The sequence below is a fragment of the Oncorhynchus mykiss genome, chromosome 1 (genome assembly GCF_057628025.1).
Source record: "Oncorhynchus mykiss isolate SJ-2025 chromosome 1, ASM5762802v1, whole genome shotgun sequence".
NCBI classification, from domain to species: domain Eukaryota; kingdom Metazoa; phylum Chordata; class Actinopteri; order Salmoniformes; family Salmonidae; genus Oncorhynchus; species Oncorhynchus mykiss.
In genome coordinates, this window is record NC_143022.1 from 72,277,884 (window position 1) to 72,295,177 (window position 17,294).

General features: G+C 38.9%; 1 protein-coding gene across 1 annotated transcript in view; it reads right to left on the minus strand.

Moving 5' to 3' along the window:
* Positions 1 to 16,607, minus strand: part of atp6v1b2a (ATPase H+ transporting V1 subunit B2a) — a 44,224-nt gene extending 27,617 nt beyond the window's left edge. Inside the window, exon 1 of the mRNA XM_021609923.3 lies at positions 16,523 to 16,607. Within this exon, the coding sequence (XP_021465598.2) occupies positions 16,523 to 16,601 (79 nt within the window). The 5' untranslated portion in view covers positions 16,602 to 16,607. The remainder of the gene's footprint in view (positions 1 to 16,522) is intronic.
* Between the last annotated feature and the right edge of the window lie 687 nt (positions 16,608 to 17,294).

The window sequence follows — 17,294 nt, forward strand, 5'->3', positions numbered from 1 at the left end:
AAAGTTGACACCCTCACGAACACGCACATATATGACAGTTACAAGCGACACAAGACTGGTTAGAAGGTAAGCGGTTCTTCTACTTAGAAGACAATAGGAAATCCTAGGGCATAGTGTCTGTATTACTGTAATAAACGAACAGTTGTGGTCAAACTCCAAACAGTTGTCACTGACTAGTTGGTTATCCCACTGAGCAAAGACTTTCTGTACCTACAGCATTCATATACATTTAATTAAGGCTTTAGCTGACATTATTATTATTATTATTATTATTATTATTATTATTATTATTATTATTATTATTATTATTATTATTATTATTATTGACAGTTGTCAATAAAACTCATGAATGCACCTATTTATGTCAAATTGGTTTGTGTTCTACTTGTTGCTCTGAAAATAAAATGGTAAAACACTTCATTGTGAGGCTCAATATAAGGGCTGGACATGCATTTTTGCTGGGGTCTCGGGACTGATAGGGTTAACTAACCAAACTAACCACATTTTGTATTGAGGAGCCCAAGCTGTCAGTGTCATGGGAAATATACAGGTGGATGAATAGGTGGAGGCGGGCCTGGAGGCTGTCATTAAAAGGCCCAAGTAGAGACAAACAGAAGAGCATGAATGTGGTCCAAACTTTGTCCTCTTACTTTCTTTGGGAAAACATTAGCTCTGCTGACATTGGAGCCAATTTGTCAGTGTATGTAAAAACGTTCGCCTCCGCCTGCTTCTCCTCGCACATCTGTAGCATGTGAAGGCGAGGAGAAGGCCATATGGGGGGGGGGGCATTGTTTCCACCAGGTCTTCCATCATGCCCTCATTTCTTTTTTTGTGTGGACCGTCAATCTCTTGGCCAATATCAAAGCTACAAGGAAATTAGAGCAGACTGGTTCTAACACTGAGCACTAAAGCCTGGCGGGGTGCATCCACTATGCCACTAATTAGGCAGCGGCCAACAAATAACCTGTCAATGCGCTATAGCCATTTCTCACACACACACGCACACACCTGCATTTCAACCCCTATTACCCAGCGTAAGAGAGAGGGGGGCGAGAAAGAGTGTGAGAGACAGATGGCGCGCTCAAGTGTGATAAAAACAACCACCACAACAGAGGGGTGTTAGTTGCCCTTCATTCTCCAAATAAACTGCCTCTGCTCTGACTATCAACCCCCTGCACTAGGAATAAAGACATTTGCAGAGTCGAAAATAGACTATTTAAGATTCTAAAATCCACAACACAATTCTGCAGCACCTCATCTGAACCAGATAGCTAGAGACAGAGCCTACCCATAAAAAAGGCAATTACAAAGTCACTGATTGAGTCCCTGTTTTGCCTCCCTCTACCCTATGGCACCGGCCTTGGATGTAGGCTAATGAGTCATCTAGCATTAATTAACACTGTGCTAAGCCTCAGTGCTAGCCCACGATTGCCTCAACACTTAATGAAATGATCCCCTAATTAGCTATGAATCCTGGTTCTCTCTATTTCATAACGTGTCACTGCTAAATCTGCAAGTAGGCCTATATGAATTAAATATAAGCATGCGGTGGCGATAATCATGATTTAGGCATATCCTCAAATGAAAAACCTTACACTTAAACCTTTTGATCTCGCATCTAAAATCTGGCAAAATTCAACTTCTTCTCTGAGGACTCTTTTTCATAGCCTAAAGCCCTCTAGTTTCCACTCAAAATGGTTCCCAAAACTAAAAATACAATAATATGAATGCAGAAATATGCAGAAGCACTGCAAATATCCCAACAATGTGTGTAGTGCAGGCCAGCAAAAATATGTCACTTCTATTGGCCCACAAGCTCAGTCTTTGCAATCATGGCTGCACTAAATAAAAGATTAACCTCATGACTGACAGGATTATGCTTTCGCCTCAAACAAATCTTGGATATCCCCTTCAGTACATTTTTTTTTCACCCCTTTTTCCCCCTCAGACAAATTGCAGAATGTACATTGGCTGGTCGTGTTTAGACCCATTATGGCGTTAATAGCTACACTTACCCTACAAATTGTCCATATGTCTAAAAAGGAGATTCATATGGCTATTTACTGAAGGGTTATAATTATGATGCAAGAAAATTGCAGCTGTATAATTGTACATGAACCTCTTCAAATCTTTTCACAAGTCCACAAAGCTCTAATGGAAAATATATGAAAACAAATGGGAACGTAAGGGCAATTTCAAGATGGGCCTATTTGCAGAGACTTCATCTACACATTTATTGTGAGAAAGAAAATGATTCTTGCAGCATCTGCTGGCTGGTGCCCTCCTAAAATACCCCCTAAAAAGTCCTTCCAACAAAACAAATAAAACACATTGTTGCAATTATGGTTTAGACAAGGCCCACCAGAACTTATAATAATGAAAAACAATTCAAAGGCATCCTCTGGGACAGTTGCACACTACAAAAAAATATATATATAGTAGGCCACTTATTACACAAGATAACGATTAATCAATGGGCTATACATTCATATGGTGTGAAGTAGCAACATTTCCCATTAGGTTTGAAAAACTTTCTCCACCTCTCTTTTGCTACTTGAGCTCAAGTGCAGCGGCCCCCTGGCTTGGCATGCAACGGCAGTGTGGGTCACCCTCTGGCCTGTTCAGCTGCCAGAGCCCTTTGTGTACAAAGATGTTAATTGGTCCTAATCCGCCACTAGAAGCTGTTTTGGTAGCCTGACCTCGCACCCTGAAGAACACCTTGGTGTGAAATACTAAAGGGCCCATTCAAGTACCAGAGAAAAGAGGCACAGAGCATTCCAACACAATTCAATTTCCCTGCTGAAAGAGGGGGATCTGGGGGGTGCTGGGATGGAGATGGGGTGCATCATCATTTGAATGCTGAATAAATGGTACAAAGCAGTGGTAACAGTGATGTGCGGCTCACAATCACACATTCTACCCGACCACAAGCATGGACAGGGGGCTTCTCACAGGCTGCCAGGAGATGGGAATGCTAATTGGCCCAAGCCTGAAACCAGGGAACCTCCACATACTAAAACATCCAACTAGCCAACAAACCCACTCCACCCCAAAAAAATAAGTCTAAACTGGTTCCATGGGATGTCCCAACTCTGACGTCACCCCATTGAAGTTGAAATTTAAAACGATTAGTGTTAGGGCTGAGTAAGGGTTAGGTAAGTAAGGCAAGGGTTGCATTACAGTTCAGAAATCTGCATTTTAAACCCTTTCACCTGAATGTATATTGAAAGTCAGTCTTGTTTTTTGCTTCAATAGAGTGATCATGGGCGTGTATCTATAGTTCCCCTTAAATAATTATATACATACATACACACACACACACACACACACATACATTAGTGCTTACAATTAAAAAGCAAGGTCTTATTTACAAAAACGATGGTGATCATATTTGTAATGTTTTTCATAGAAAGAATGTAGCCAGCTACATTTCCTAATGTTTTGCATGAAGTTAATCATGCATATAACCAGATAAAAGCAGATACACATCAGTCACAGCGCTGTCTGCTGATAGATAGACCCTTTGTGAATTCTGATCCGAGTGGAGGAGAAGTGCAACTCAAGCACAAAATTAGTCTGAGGCTAGCAGAAATTACAATAAGAAGCATTTTAGATGTGCGTTTATGCGTTCTCTTTTCTTTTTTGCATATTTCTGCATTAACACAAGCCCTGGGTAAAGGTTTAGGGTAGGGATGTTCCTTTTATGGATGCTATCCAGGATCATTATAATGGATAAATGCGAAGAATTGGTAATAGAAACAAAAGGTAAAACAAACTAAAAAGCACACTTTGCTGTTTTTTCAGCTGCTTGATGTGAGTGTGTTAGGTTTAGTTGGCTGACAAAGGTGAAGTTGGCTGACAAAGGTGAAGTTGGCTGACAAAGGTGAAGTTATGTTAGCCTAGTTATCCTCCAGAACTATATTATTTAGTCGACAATCAGCTCATTGTTGACCATTTAGACATTATTTATAAAATATTGATTTATTGAAGTTGTCTCTAGTCATCATTGAACCTCTGCTAGCTAGTTACATGCCAATGATTTGTTTAGCATAGCAACGTGGAATGAATAGAATGAACGACTGAGTCAAAACTTGAAAATATAATTAAAATACCAGCCTGTTTGGTTTGCAACTTCAGAACTAATTGTCTTTTGCCTAGACTACATCTGGTGGAATGAAATTATATATTTTTTTAAATGGTATTCTTTTTTTTTTTTAAATACACGTTGGCAACCATTTTATAAAAGCCCTCGACCCCGGGATTATCGTATGATAACTCCTACCTTGGGCCTAAGAACAGCCCAGAGTTATCCACCGATAGTCCCTGAGTTCTCATGCCTTATTGCTTAAGTAACTGTCCAGTGAAAATCTCACTTTTAAAAAAACTCATAATCTGCTAACTCATATCCAAATAATGTTATTGACTCGTTCTATTCTTGCATGTGGCCAAAGCATTTTTTTTTTTGTATGTTTAAAAAGAATATCTCAAACAGACCATTGCAATAATCCTTGCCATTTCCTCAGAGGATGACGTTATGTTTTTGGCCAGGATGTTTCATTGGCTGAGCTAGCAAACCAGCTATTTACTTGTCATTAATATTATTTATTGACAGCTATGCCCACACCATTTTGTTGTTGGGTACGCCCACACCATTCAAAAAATACAGAATATCTGATTTTTAACACAGTTGAAGTCAGAAGTTTACATACACTTAAGTTTTAGTGACTCCAACCTGTTTTCAACCACTCCACAAATTTCTTGTTAACAAACTATAGTTTTGGCAAGTCGGTTAGGACATCTACTTTGTGCATGACACAAGTCATTATTCCAACAATTGTTTACAGACAGATTATTTCACTTATAATTCACTGCATCACAATTCCAGTGGGTCAGAAGTTTACATACACTAATTTGACTGTGCCTTTAAACAGCTTGGAAAATTCCAGAAAATGATGTCATGGCTTTAGAAGCTTCTGATATGCTAATTGACATCACTTGGGTCAATTGGAGGTGTTCCTTTGGATGTATTTCAAGGCCTACCTTCAAACTCAGTGTATCATTGCGTAACATTATGGGAACATCTAAAGAAATCAGCAAAGACCTCAGAAAACAATTGTAGACCTCCACAAGTCTGGTTCATCCTTGGGAGCAGTTTCAAAACTGCCTGAAAGTACCACATTCATCTGTACAAACAATAGTACGCATGTATAAACACCATGGGACCACGCAGCCGTCAAACCGCTCAGGAAGGAGACACGGTCTGTCTCCTAGAGAGGAACGTACTTTCGTGGGAAACGTGCAAACCAATCCCAGAACAGCAGCAAAGGACCTTGTGACAATGCTGGAGGAAACAGGTACAAAAGTATCTATATCCACAGTAAAACTAGTCCTATAGACATAACCTGAAAGGCTGCTCAGCAAGGAAGAAGCCACTGCTTCAAAACCGCCATAAAAAGGCCAGACTACGGTTTGCAACTGCACATGGAGACAAAGATCGTACTTTTTGGAGAAATGTCCTCTGGTCTGATGAAACAAAAATAGAACTGTTTGGCCATAATGACTATCATAATGTTTGGAGGAAAAAGGGGGAGGCTTGCAAGCCGAAGAACATCATCCCAACCGTGAAGCACAGGGGTGGCAGCATCATGTTGTGGGGGTGCTTTGCTGCAGGAGGGACTGGTGCACTTCACATAATAGATGGCATCATGAGGCAGGAAAATTGTGGATATATTGAAGAAACATCAAGACATCAGTCAGGAAGTTAAAGCTTGGTCGCAAATGGGTCTTCCAAATGGACAATGACCCCAAGCATACTTCCAAAGTTGTGGCAAAATGGCTTAAGGAAAACAAAGTCAATGTATTGGAGTGGCCATCACAAATCCCTGACCTCAATCACATAGAAATGTGTGGTCAGAACTGAAAAAGCGTGTGCGAACAAGGAGGTCTACAAACCTGACTCAGTTACACCAGCTCTGTCAGAAGGAATGGGCCAAAATTCACCAACTTACTGTGGGAAGCTTGTGGAAGTTTACCCGAAACGTTTGACCCAAGTTAAACCATTTAAAGGCAATGCTACCAAATACGAATTGAGGGTATGTAAACCTCTCACCCACTGGGAATGTGATGAAAGAAATAAAAGCTGAAATAAATCACTCTCTACTATTATTCTGACATTTCACATTATTAAAATAAAGTGGTGATCCTAACTGACCTAAAACAGGGAATTTTTACTAGGATTAAATGTCAGGAATTGTGAAATACTGAGTATAACTGTGTTTGGCTAAGGTATATGTACACTTATCACTTCAACTGTACTTGATAAAAATACATTCAGAAGGAAAACGATAGTAATTCATTATAGATCATATTTCATAGAAATCTGGAAACAGCTACTTTAAACCTGGGGCACCAGGTGGATACAATTAGTTATCAGGTAGAACAGAATACTGCTGGTTCTCTGGATAGTAGGGGTGAATAAGTCATACAAGGATCATGATGGCGGTGTTCAAATATGACAGTTCCAAAGATTAGTAGACGGGCATTAACATACCGATGTCAAAATACCTTAACTATCCTCATTAGGCTAACTGTTTTTAATGGTGCTAATTGTTTAACAATTCAAACCTTCAGGCTGGTGGTAGAAAATAAGACTATTTCTACAACAGTGAAAAAAAAAAAGACGGCAATGCCAAACGGAATTAAAGCAACCTTCAGATAAAATCTCAATTGCTTCTAAAAACCAGTGTAAGAGAGATCACAAATGGAAACCAATTTATTAAAAAAAAACACTATCGTTCAAAAGTTGGGTCTCTTAGAAATGTCCTTGTTGAAAGAAAAGCAAATTTTTGGTCCGTTAAAATAACATCAAATTGATCATAAATACAGTATAGACATTGTTAACATGTTGTAAATGACTATTGTAGCTGGAAACAGATGATGTTTAATGGAATACCTACATAAGCGTACAGAGGCCCATTATCAGCAACCATCACTCCAGTGCTCCAATGGCACGTTGTGTTATCTAATCCAAAAGGGTTTTCTAATTGATCATTTGAAAACCCTTTTGCAATTATGTTAGCACAGCTGAAAACTGCAGTCCTGATTAAAGAAGCAATAAAACGGTCCTTCTATAGACTAGTTGAGTATCTGGATCACCAGCATTTGGCTCAAAATGGCCATAAACATAACTTTCTTCTGAAACTCATCTGTCTATTCTTGTTCTGAGAAATGAAGGATATTCCATATTCCTGCCTTCCATCCAATCCATCTCAGACTGGCCAATAAAAAGAAAAGATTAAGATGGGCAAAAGAACACAGACACTGGACAGAGGAACTCTGCCTAGAAGACCAGCATCCCGGAGTCGCCTCTTCACTGTTGATGTTGAGACCGGTGTTTTGCGGGTACTATTTAATGAAGCTGCCATTTGAGGACTTGTGAGGTGTTGGTTTCTCAAACTAGACACTAATGTACTTGTCCTCTTGCTCACTTGTGCACCAGGGCCTCCCAATCCTCTTTCTATTCTGGTTAGAGGCAGTTTGCGCTGTTCTGTGAAGGGAGTACTACACAGAATTGTACAAGATCTGCAGTTTCTTGGTAATTTCTCACATGGAATAACCTTCATGTCTCATAACAAGAATAGACTGACGAGTTTCAGAAGAAAGTTATTTGTTTCTGGACATTTTGAGCCTGTAATCGAACCCACAAATGCTGATGCTCCAGATACTAGTCTAAAGAATACCCATTTTATTGCTTCTTTAATCAAAACAACGGTGTTCAGCTATGCTAACATAATTGCAAAAGGGTTTTCTAATGATCAATTACAAAACCCTTTTGGATTAGCTAACACAACGTGCCATTGGAACACAGGAGTGATGGTTGCTGATAATGGGCCTCTGTACGCCTATGTAGATATTCCATTAAAAATCTGCCGTTTCCAGCTACAATAGTCATTTATAACGTTAACAATGTCTACACTGTATTTCTGATCAATTTGATGTTATTTTCAATGGACAATTTTCTTTGCTTTTCTTTCAAAAACAAGGACATTTCTAAGTGACCAAACTTTTGAACGAGTGTATATTCTATGGCACAAGGACAGCTGAATTATTTTTGATGAATATGGAATTGAATAGCCTAATCAGCCTGCTTCCTGAAAACACTGTTAAGGCTATAAAAGCCTGCGTACAAGCATTGGTATGTTCCGGACTTTGTAAATAATTTGTTGAAATGGCAGAAACTCATATATATATATATATATATATATATATATATATATATATATATGATTATAGATTTTTTCAGATTATATATATATATATATAAAATAATAAAAAAAGTGTCACATTTCTGAGAAGCCAAATTTAAAACCAAATAGAATGTCACATGTATAGAGGGGGGGGGGGGGGGGGGGGGGGAATGCATGCCTGTTGAAATATTACAACAGTGATCATAAAGGTAAGCATACACATGATTAAAAGACAGGTATCAATTAGTATGAATAGGTTACATTGATAAAAGTTATTTACAGGGGTATTGACAAAAAAAATGGGGATGCTGTCCAATTTGCCAGTGCCTCCTACTCACCACTGTTTCTAACATACAGCTCTTCTAACAATGCTCCTCGTAGTGATGACAACCCCATCAAATGGGCATGCTTTTAACCTTGCAGGTAGATGGCCCCAATATGGAAAAAGGACTCCCCACCTGACTGCATTGATTGGGAAGCATGTAATCAGACTCGGACCAGGGGAGAATTGGCTAGCAGGGTGGGAACACTAATCTGTGGGGTAGTTTTGCTGGTGGGGAGCATACTGACGGGGGACACCTATACAGAGAGGCAGCTGGTTAACCCCAGAGCCCATCTGCAAAGGTGGTGCAGTTATAACAGATTGAAACAAGAAGGATGCCACAGCAACAGTTTAGAGCCATTTGCAGGGGCGAGAAGCATTTCGTCATTCTCTTGGTAGCCTAACCTGTCTAGAGATGGCTCAGTTTGGGTCCCTCATTGTCGGCAGGAGCAAAGGAAGGTTGAATTCAATTCAATTTCAGTCATGAAATGCACTGAATATTTGCTAAGTAGATTATAGTACTTTCAATTCTAACAAATTCACTGGGTAATTTAAAAGGGTAGCCACTTACAACATACAGTATGTGAAAAGGGGAAATCACTATTCTGATCATGGAGGAAGTGATCAAATGGAGCAACAGAGGAGATTTCTTGACATGGAAAATAAACTGGCCTCTCACTTCTCCATAAGGTTCACTACAGTCTAAGGAAGGCATGTAAAGAAATGTGAAAAACACCAAGCTGAGGAAATGTCTCAACTCGGATTGATTTCTCCTCATACAAATGCAAAAATAAATATGGCATGTTCATTTTCTTTCATGTCAAGACAAACATCCACAGAAAGTATTTATTTCTCTGACAAGCTAGTTGCTTAAATAATTGCAGAGACAAATAATGAACACTATATAATTGTTCAAATAAATAGGTTTAGGACAGGTTTTGTACATTGAAAATGATTATATCATTAGCCTACTACATCATTACAAAGAAATAGTCTGCCTTGTGCAATGTCTTTATAACACTGACTGTGTCCAACTAAAACAATGGGAAGCCATCCACTGGGTTAATTACCTTTGTCAAGTCAATTTCAACAAAGGACCTTTATACAATTAAAGTCAAAGACTTGCTGTACACCTCTGTTTATTTCTCCTCCATTTCATCGAATATTTTCATTGCCTCGCTCAGACGCCTGTTGATTCACTGACTTACCGCAAAGCATTGGTACATTGTGATCCTATAGCCTAGGTTGCATTCATATAGCTACCCCAGGGAAATGGTTTCTTTGAACCAAGTCTCTGAAAGTACAGGTTATAGGCTACCCACCAACCTCTCCCAATAAAGTTGGATCTATGGCACGCATGGTACTGCAAGGATGCCAACTCATCACTATGATAGTAGGCATTGAACATATTGCATTCCATCTTAAATTATTCATGAAAATGGTGTTTGTCACTATTTTCATACCAGTTTAAAAAATGTTTTAAAGAAAAACAGGACGCCTTCTTATGAAAAACATGTGCCAGCTCATGCACCACTAAAATAAGAGAGAAGGCTAAACTGCTTTCTAAAATATTATCTGTTCAAATTGCTGCCTGGACTATAAGCACGCATTGAATGGCAGCTGTTCAGTATGATGTTTGATGAGAATGAAAAATGGTTCAATCTGGCATGCCTACATTAGAGGGGACATTTGAAAAGTAGGATGGGAGGGAAATAGGGTTATAACGCAAAGCAGCATCTTCGCCTTAGCTTTCAGATGGTCTCCGCTCTATTAAGTAATTTTCTTCCAGTTTGCTAAGAGGCTTTTAGTCCATGCTTTCCTCTGATACTCAAGGAAAAATACCACCTGGCTAGCTCTATGATAGGACATGTTTGAGGTGTAAATATATGAGGGACAGTGAAGAACATCAGTGAGATATAGACAAAGAGGCAATGAGAGGTACCATCTACAGGTAACTGCCAAAATAAAGGAAACACTTCAGTAAATCAGGGACACAAAGTATATTGAAAGCAGGTTCTTCCACACAGGTGTGGTTCCTGAGTTAATTAAGCAATTAACACCCCATCATTCTTTAAAAGGTCATGTAGCAAAATGCCCAGTTGCCCATTATTTGGCTACCATGGCTGGAAGAAGAGATCTCCATGACTTTGAAAGAGGGGTCTCAAAGGAGCATAGGGGGTTTAAAAAGTGTGTGTCAGTCACCAGATCTCAACCCGGTTGAACACTTACGGGCAATTCTGGACTGGCGCCTGCGAGAGCATTTTCTACCACCATCAACAAAACACCAAATTATGGAATTTCTCATGGAAGAATGGTGTCACATCCCTCCAATAGAGTTCCACCCACTTGTAAAATCTATGCCAAGGCACATTGAAGCTGTTCTGGCAATTAAGACAAGCATGTTGGTGTTTCCTTTATTTTGTGAGTTACCTGTATTTCCTATGCTAAGGTAAATATCAATCAGAGCTTATTATTGTAACCTAAATATAGTGTCGGACCAGCACATGGAATCTTTTTAGTCTTTAGGCTGAAGACGTTTAGTCAAAATCTCATATTGAAAATTATTTTCTATAGCAGGAATATTGTGTACGTTGTAAGACCTTAAAATATGTCCTGAAAACCTGTCGGTACAAGAAACATACTTATTTAAATACATCTTCAAGAAAGGTTCGTCATTGATTTAGATCAGAAATATAAATTAAGGCCTAGTTTGTTGTCGTGATCATAGTCCTCTCCTCAAGTAAGACTCCCTCCCTGCCTACTTTCTTTTGTGGTCTTAAATACATTGAAGAGGTGTATTTTAGTTAATCAAGGCTAGGGGAAGCGAGACCAAATTTTCCAAGAAACAAGTTTAGGATGAACAAAGGGTGAGGCAGGCTTCAGGTAGTGGAAAACAGATGAAAAATGGTAGTAAGAAATGGTAAGTAATTTCCCAACAGCCAATCAGGGCAAGATTCCAATGAGGAAATGTATAAACCATCAAAGGCTAAAACTTTGTGATAATCATAAAATGCCCAGGGTGGGACATTAACTTTAGTCCACCAGCCACTGTTGTTAGATGGGAAAAAAATCAAAAATCGGAGTGGCTGGTAGATTTGACGAGCCCAAATATTTTTGCCATAATTACACCAAAAATCACAAGTACCGGATGAGCATGCTTGTTTCTAAGATAAAAAATATATTACTAGTAAGAAGTAAATGTTGTATATTGCTCAATTCAATTTCATTTTTGTGACCCAAATCTTTTAACCAATATGCTAAAATATATAATTTAGACAATAGCAAAAACAGATAAACAACTGAACATCAGGAATCAAGTGCCTGCCCTGCAACAAAATGCTGTGATACAGGTTATTTATTATTATTAGTTCACAGCTCTAATGCTGAAATGTTTTACAAGGAGTACATAAGTTGATATTTAGGAGCACACAAATACCTTAAAATTAAACTGAATCTCAAATAGCTGCCTGTCCATTTTAATAGCAAGGCAACGGCACATTTCAGCAAATAAACGCCAGTTTTAATTAAATAAACATTGGGTCTAAATGAATTGCTTACGAGGTTACCATGAATGTTTACAAGGTTTATATTAAATAATTCAGTAATGACTGGTAAAAAAAAATAATTGGCCACTGAGAACCTCTAGGTAACTGGCAAAAAAAGCTTTATTTTTAAGAGGCATACTAAGACAAAATAAATAAGACAGTGTGTAAATGATCACACGGTGCAGGAAATAAAGACATTCAAATGCTGGTAGTGAATGCAGGAATTAAACAATTAACTATAAAAATTAGCGAAATGTGTGTGCATTAAGGAAATAGACACCTGGCTCAAATGGAAGCCTGTCTTCTAAGCACCTTTTGTTCAGTGATTTAAGGAAATAAATGCCTGGGCTATTACTTGAAGCTTATAGGTACATTTATGAGCATAATTAAATTATTTCTGTGCTTTAATGTTAAGAAATGACTAAAAGTTCATGAATAAAAGGTTTTTGGAGTGTTCCATGGTCAATCAAGCACAATGTACTCACAAAAATATGAGTCAGTCAGGTGAGACATGTTCAGCTGCCCCTTTAAGGGGAGGGCCTTTTCCGTGGCACTTCAGTGTCTTTCAGAGACTGGAATCTCTGTTGTAGAAAACTCTAACTAATATTGAAAAACAACCTAGCATGTGAACAAAACGATGCAACTAGCCAAGAAGCACAAGGACAGTTAGTAGGTCTTTCAGGTCACCGAACATTTGGGCTTTGGATTTTTAAAAAATGTTTTAACTGTTCCCGAATTCTGTTTGACCACCTGCTAACGTGACTGGTGAAAAGGACATTCTTACCTGCCAATGCCAAAATCTACCTGCATTTGGCAGGTGTTTCCCTTCCCTTAAAAAGAAAAGGAGCCACACGCAATAATTGAATAACCTAAAGACCAACGTTTGGGCAGACAAGCGGTCTTCATCAGGGTATAACAAACACTGCGGGTCACTAGTTTATATAGTGTCAAAGGACACACAGGTGTCTGTAATCATGGCCGGGTGTGGCTTGATAACATTGATTAATTTACAGATATAAATAGAACATATAAAATACAAATGGACAGCATACGATCATAGATACAATTTGGCTACATAGGCCTACAAACATTTACAATGAATAGCAACATCACAAGAATGGCACAAGGTGTTCATTTCCCACCCTGAAAGTGCCATTTAAAATGGATCATGAACAATTGCTGCTTTCCATCATAAACTAACCTACATGTACACTCATTAGCCAGTTTATTAGGTACACCCATCTAGTACCGGGTCAGACCACCCTTTGCCTTCAGAACAGCCTGAATTCTTTGTGACATTCTACAAAGTGTCAGAAAGTTCCACAGGGATGTAGGTCTATGCTGACACGATGGCATCACGCGGTTGCTGCAGATTGGACGCCGGTACATTCATGCTGCTAACAGCCCGTTCCATCTCATCCCAAAGATGCTCTATAGAATTGAGGTCTGGGAACTGCTCATGCCACTCAAGTAAACTGAACTCACTGTCATGTTCCAGGCAAGGTTTGTCCACTCCTCAATTATCCAGTGTTGCTGATCGCGTGCCCACTGGAGCCGCATCTTCTTGTTTTCAACTGATGGAACCCGGTGTGGTCATCTGCCGCAATAGCACTCCGTGACAAGGATTTGTGCGCTCCGAGATGTCGTTCTGCGCCATTATTTGTCTGTTTTTGGACCTCCTGTTAGCTGGCAAAATTCTTGCCATTCTCCTTCAACCTCTTATCAACGAGCTGTTTTCACTCACAGGACTGCCGCTGAATGGATGTTTTTTGTTCCTCGCACCATTCTCGTAAATTCTAGACGCTGCGTGTGAAAAGCCCAGGAGGGTGGCCGTTTCTAAGATACTGGATCCAGCGCGCCGAGCACCGACAATCATACAACACTCAGTCGCTTAGGTCACTCGTTTTGCTCATTATGCTGCGTCTTGTCCTTTACAGAGATGTACATAGATGTATACTCCTTTGTTATGTTGACAGGCAGGCCCATGGACTACCATTTTATGTTCAAACTCAAAACATACAATATAAGCCCATATCTAATTTATTTTACCTTTATTTAACCAGGCAAGTCAGTTAAGAACAAATTCTTATTTTCAATGATGGCCTAGGAACAGTGGGTTAACTGCCTGTTCAGGGGCAGAACCACAGATTTGTACCTTGTCAGCTCGGGGGTTTGAACTTGCAACCTTCCGGTTACTAGTCCAACACTAACCACTAGGCTACCCTGCCGCCTAATGTCCTTTCCACACGTCACCAAGAGCAGATAGAGGCTGAATTCAGAGTACAATATGGTTCTAAAGTCCTGCCTTTAGCCGGAATCAGAGAAAGACGATTCCAAACCACAGCTGGATGTTGGCCATGCCTATTTTCACACCCTGGTGAAGAAAAGATGGCTGAAAGGCACCCTCTTCCCAATACACCACTGTTAAAAGGCCTCCGAGATGGTGGCATATCACAGATGGATGGTGACTCTATTAACTGTTCCTTGAAATAATAACATGGGGATATGATTTCTCTACATGTTCTCTTTCGTATAAACCTGTATTCATTATTTTGGCCGCTGCTGAAGAATACATCAAAGGCCCATTTCATCAGTGTTTAAATATATTGCTTTTACTTTAAATGTATGAATCTGAGCTGCAAAAAGAGACTATTAGCTAAGGAAGCTAGTTAGAAATTTAGCAACACTAAATTCTATGCAGACAGGTATTTTGTACTGACAAGCAAAAGTCATTACAAGCTCCAGTTTAATTGGTAAAACTGGTCATAATTTGTTATTATTAATCTGAGTACGTTGATAATGCTAACGTTAGTCAAATTTTCCAAATTGCTGATGGCTAGGCTACATATTGGGAGCCAATTTCATTCCTATAATCCAGTGCCTTTTGGACCTTCTGGGAGGGAAAAATTATATATTTTCATTTTTTGGTATTCTATCAGAAAAAGGGCCATGTTTGACTTTCAGAAAAACATATTGGCTCACTCGGGCAGTTAAATCCCTGTTAGGTGCATAATCGCATACAGTCACTGCATAATCCTAACATGGTGGAACCTAACAAGGTGGAAATGTGGAGCCTAAATTATCCATAGCTCTGTGGGTGATTGAGATTAAGATGGCATAATGAATTTGATTCATTTTCTCTATAATTTAGCCTAAGAGGGTGGAAATGTATGAGTGAGACAGACTAGTATCATGAAACATAAAACAAACAGCATCAGTTTCTCAACAAACAATGACACTTCCTGAATGTGATGTCATTGAGGAAAGGGGCTGTTTTCTTAAAAGGAGAATTAATACAGAATTAATCCAAACTAAAAGGGTGGAAAGTGATATCAGGGATACAAATATAATATTCATGAAAAAATGTTTTGATGAGAGATTTTAAATGTATTATTTGATGGCTTTTATTTCATGTAGAAGTTGATGAATAACATCCTTGGACGTGTATAAAAAACACTTACAGCCAATGAAAACAACTAAAAGTTCATAAAATGCATAAAATTAACTTTCAAGATCCATATTTTTGTGTTAAGGTAAAGGACACCTGAAATTAGATTTGAATCTTTTTAGAATCCACATTTTACACAAAATAAGGGGGACATGAAATGCACTGCACACTAGGAAAGACCATTAAATATATATTTTAGAATGGGGGCATCGACTGGCTATTCGTTTTACTCTTTGCAATGGCAGTCAAACATGTTTAAAATATGTATGCAAATTATGGCAAGGATAGGGAATTAATCGATGAAAAATTAATGTATGAGACATCCTCTCCTGCAGCCTCACGTGATTTCGTCACATGAGTGGGATAATCAACCCATCTGTTACTATTCATGTCTTCCTATAAATAATTTCCACACCACAAGTCCACAACCCAATACAATTAGCTAGCTACAATTTCCAAGAAATGCAGCAAAATCGAAGGCTGCAGTGTATTAAAAAAAAGTAGCTAAAGCCGTTGAATGCGTGACACGATATATTTCGCTACCGTTTCACGATTATTCAGTCAGCTGACGGTAGTTGAACTTGCTTAAACTAGCTAGCTAATGTTCACAACGCTATATTTAGTCCAACGGAGTACGTAGCTCTAAACACATGCATGTAACTATTATTAAACTCTGATTACAGAATTGAATAACATACAAGCAAAGATGATTTAGACTTTTGCAAAACAGCTCCGCGTACTGTACAGGTTTGCTAACGAGCTAATGCTAACAATTGGGCCCATAAGCTAAAGTTAGCTTGCGAGCTAATCATTTCACTCCTTTTCGCATTTTACTTATGTCGCCTACAGTGATAGTCAGTCAAGTTTTATATTGGATATTTCACAGACACTACGTTTTTTTCTAGCTAACGTTACCAAGCTATGGAAAAAAAATCAACATTTGTTCTGGCTAGGTACGTACTCAGCCTTGGTTGTGAGATGTAGTTTCTGGTCACAGCCTGTGTGTGCGTCCTTGCCGCAGCAGGTCCGTTGATGTCCATTGTCCTGTTTCCCACCAATGTTGCCATGGTTAAATTAACGAAACTCACTGGTTACCTGCTAAGTTACAGTGTGCTGCTAGCTGTGAGGCTATTAAATGACACTGCGCTGGCGGCTAGTCATATGACTTTGGAATCCGGATGTTTGGGTTTCCACTAGTTACTACAAACACAAAGTCAAAATTGTCTATAGCAAACATTTATGAAATAAATGGTCTTATTGGTCTTAATTTAAGGTTAGGATTATGCATAAGGGTTATCATTGTCGTTAGGTTTAAAATCCAGATGTTATGAATATAAATTGTATAAATAGATGTGGTTTATGACTTTGTGGCTGTGGTAATTAGTGACGACAGGATGTTTGAGTGTTCAAGAAGAAAAAGTCTTCAGTTGGATGCGCACGCCGCTGTTAATCAATTAGATGCGCACGCCTCAGCACAATCATCTTTCTGAGTAGACTGAATATGGGATAGCCTACAAGACCGATCCTATGCTATGTAATCATATTAACACGACTCTCAACCGATTAATTGGAGGAAATAGGTGAACATTTTCACACACACACTTAAGAGATTTCATAATGTCAAATGAAAATGTGATTATCTAGGTTGTCTTTCACAGCACATGTGGGGATTGCATTTCAGGTAGCCTATCTAGAGATGGACATTCTCCCAGCATGTCTGCCTTTTGGTTATA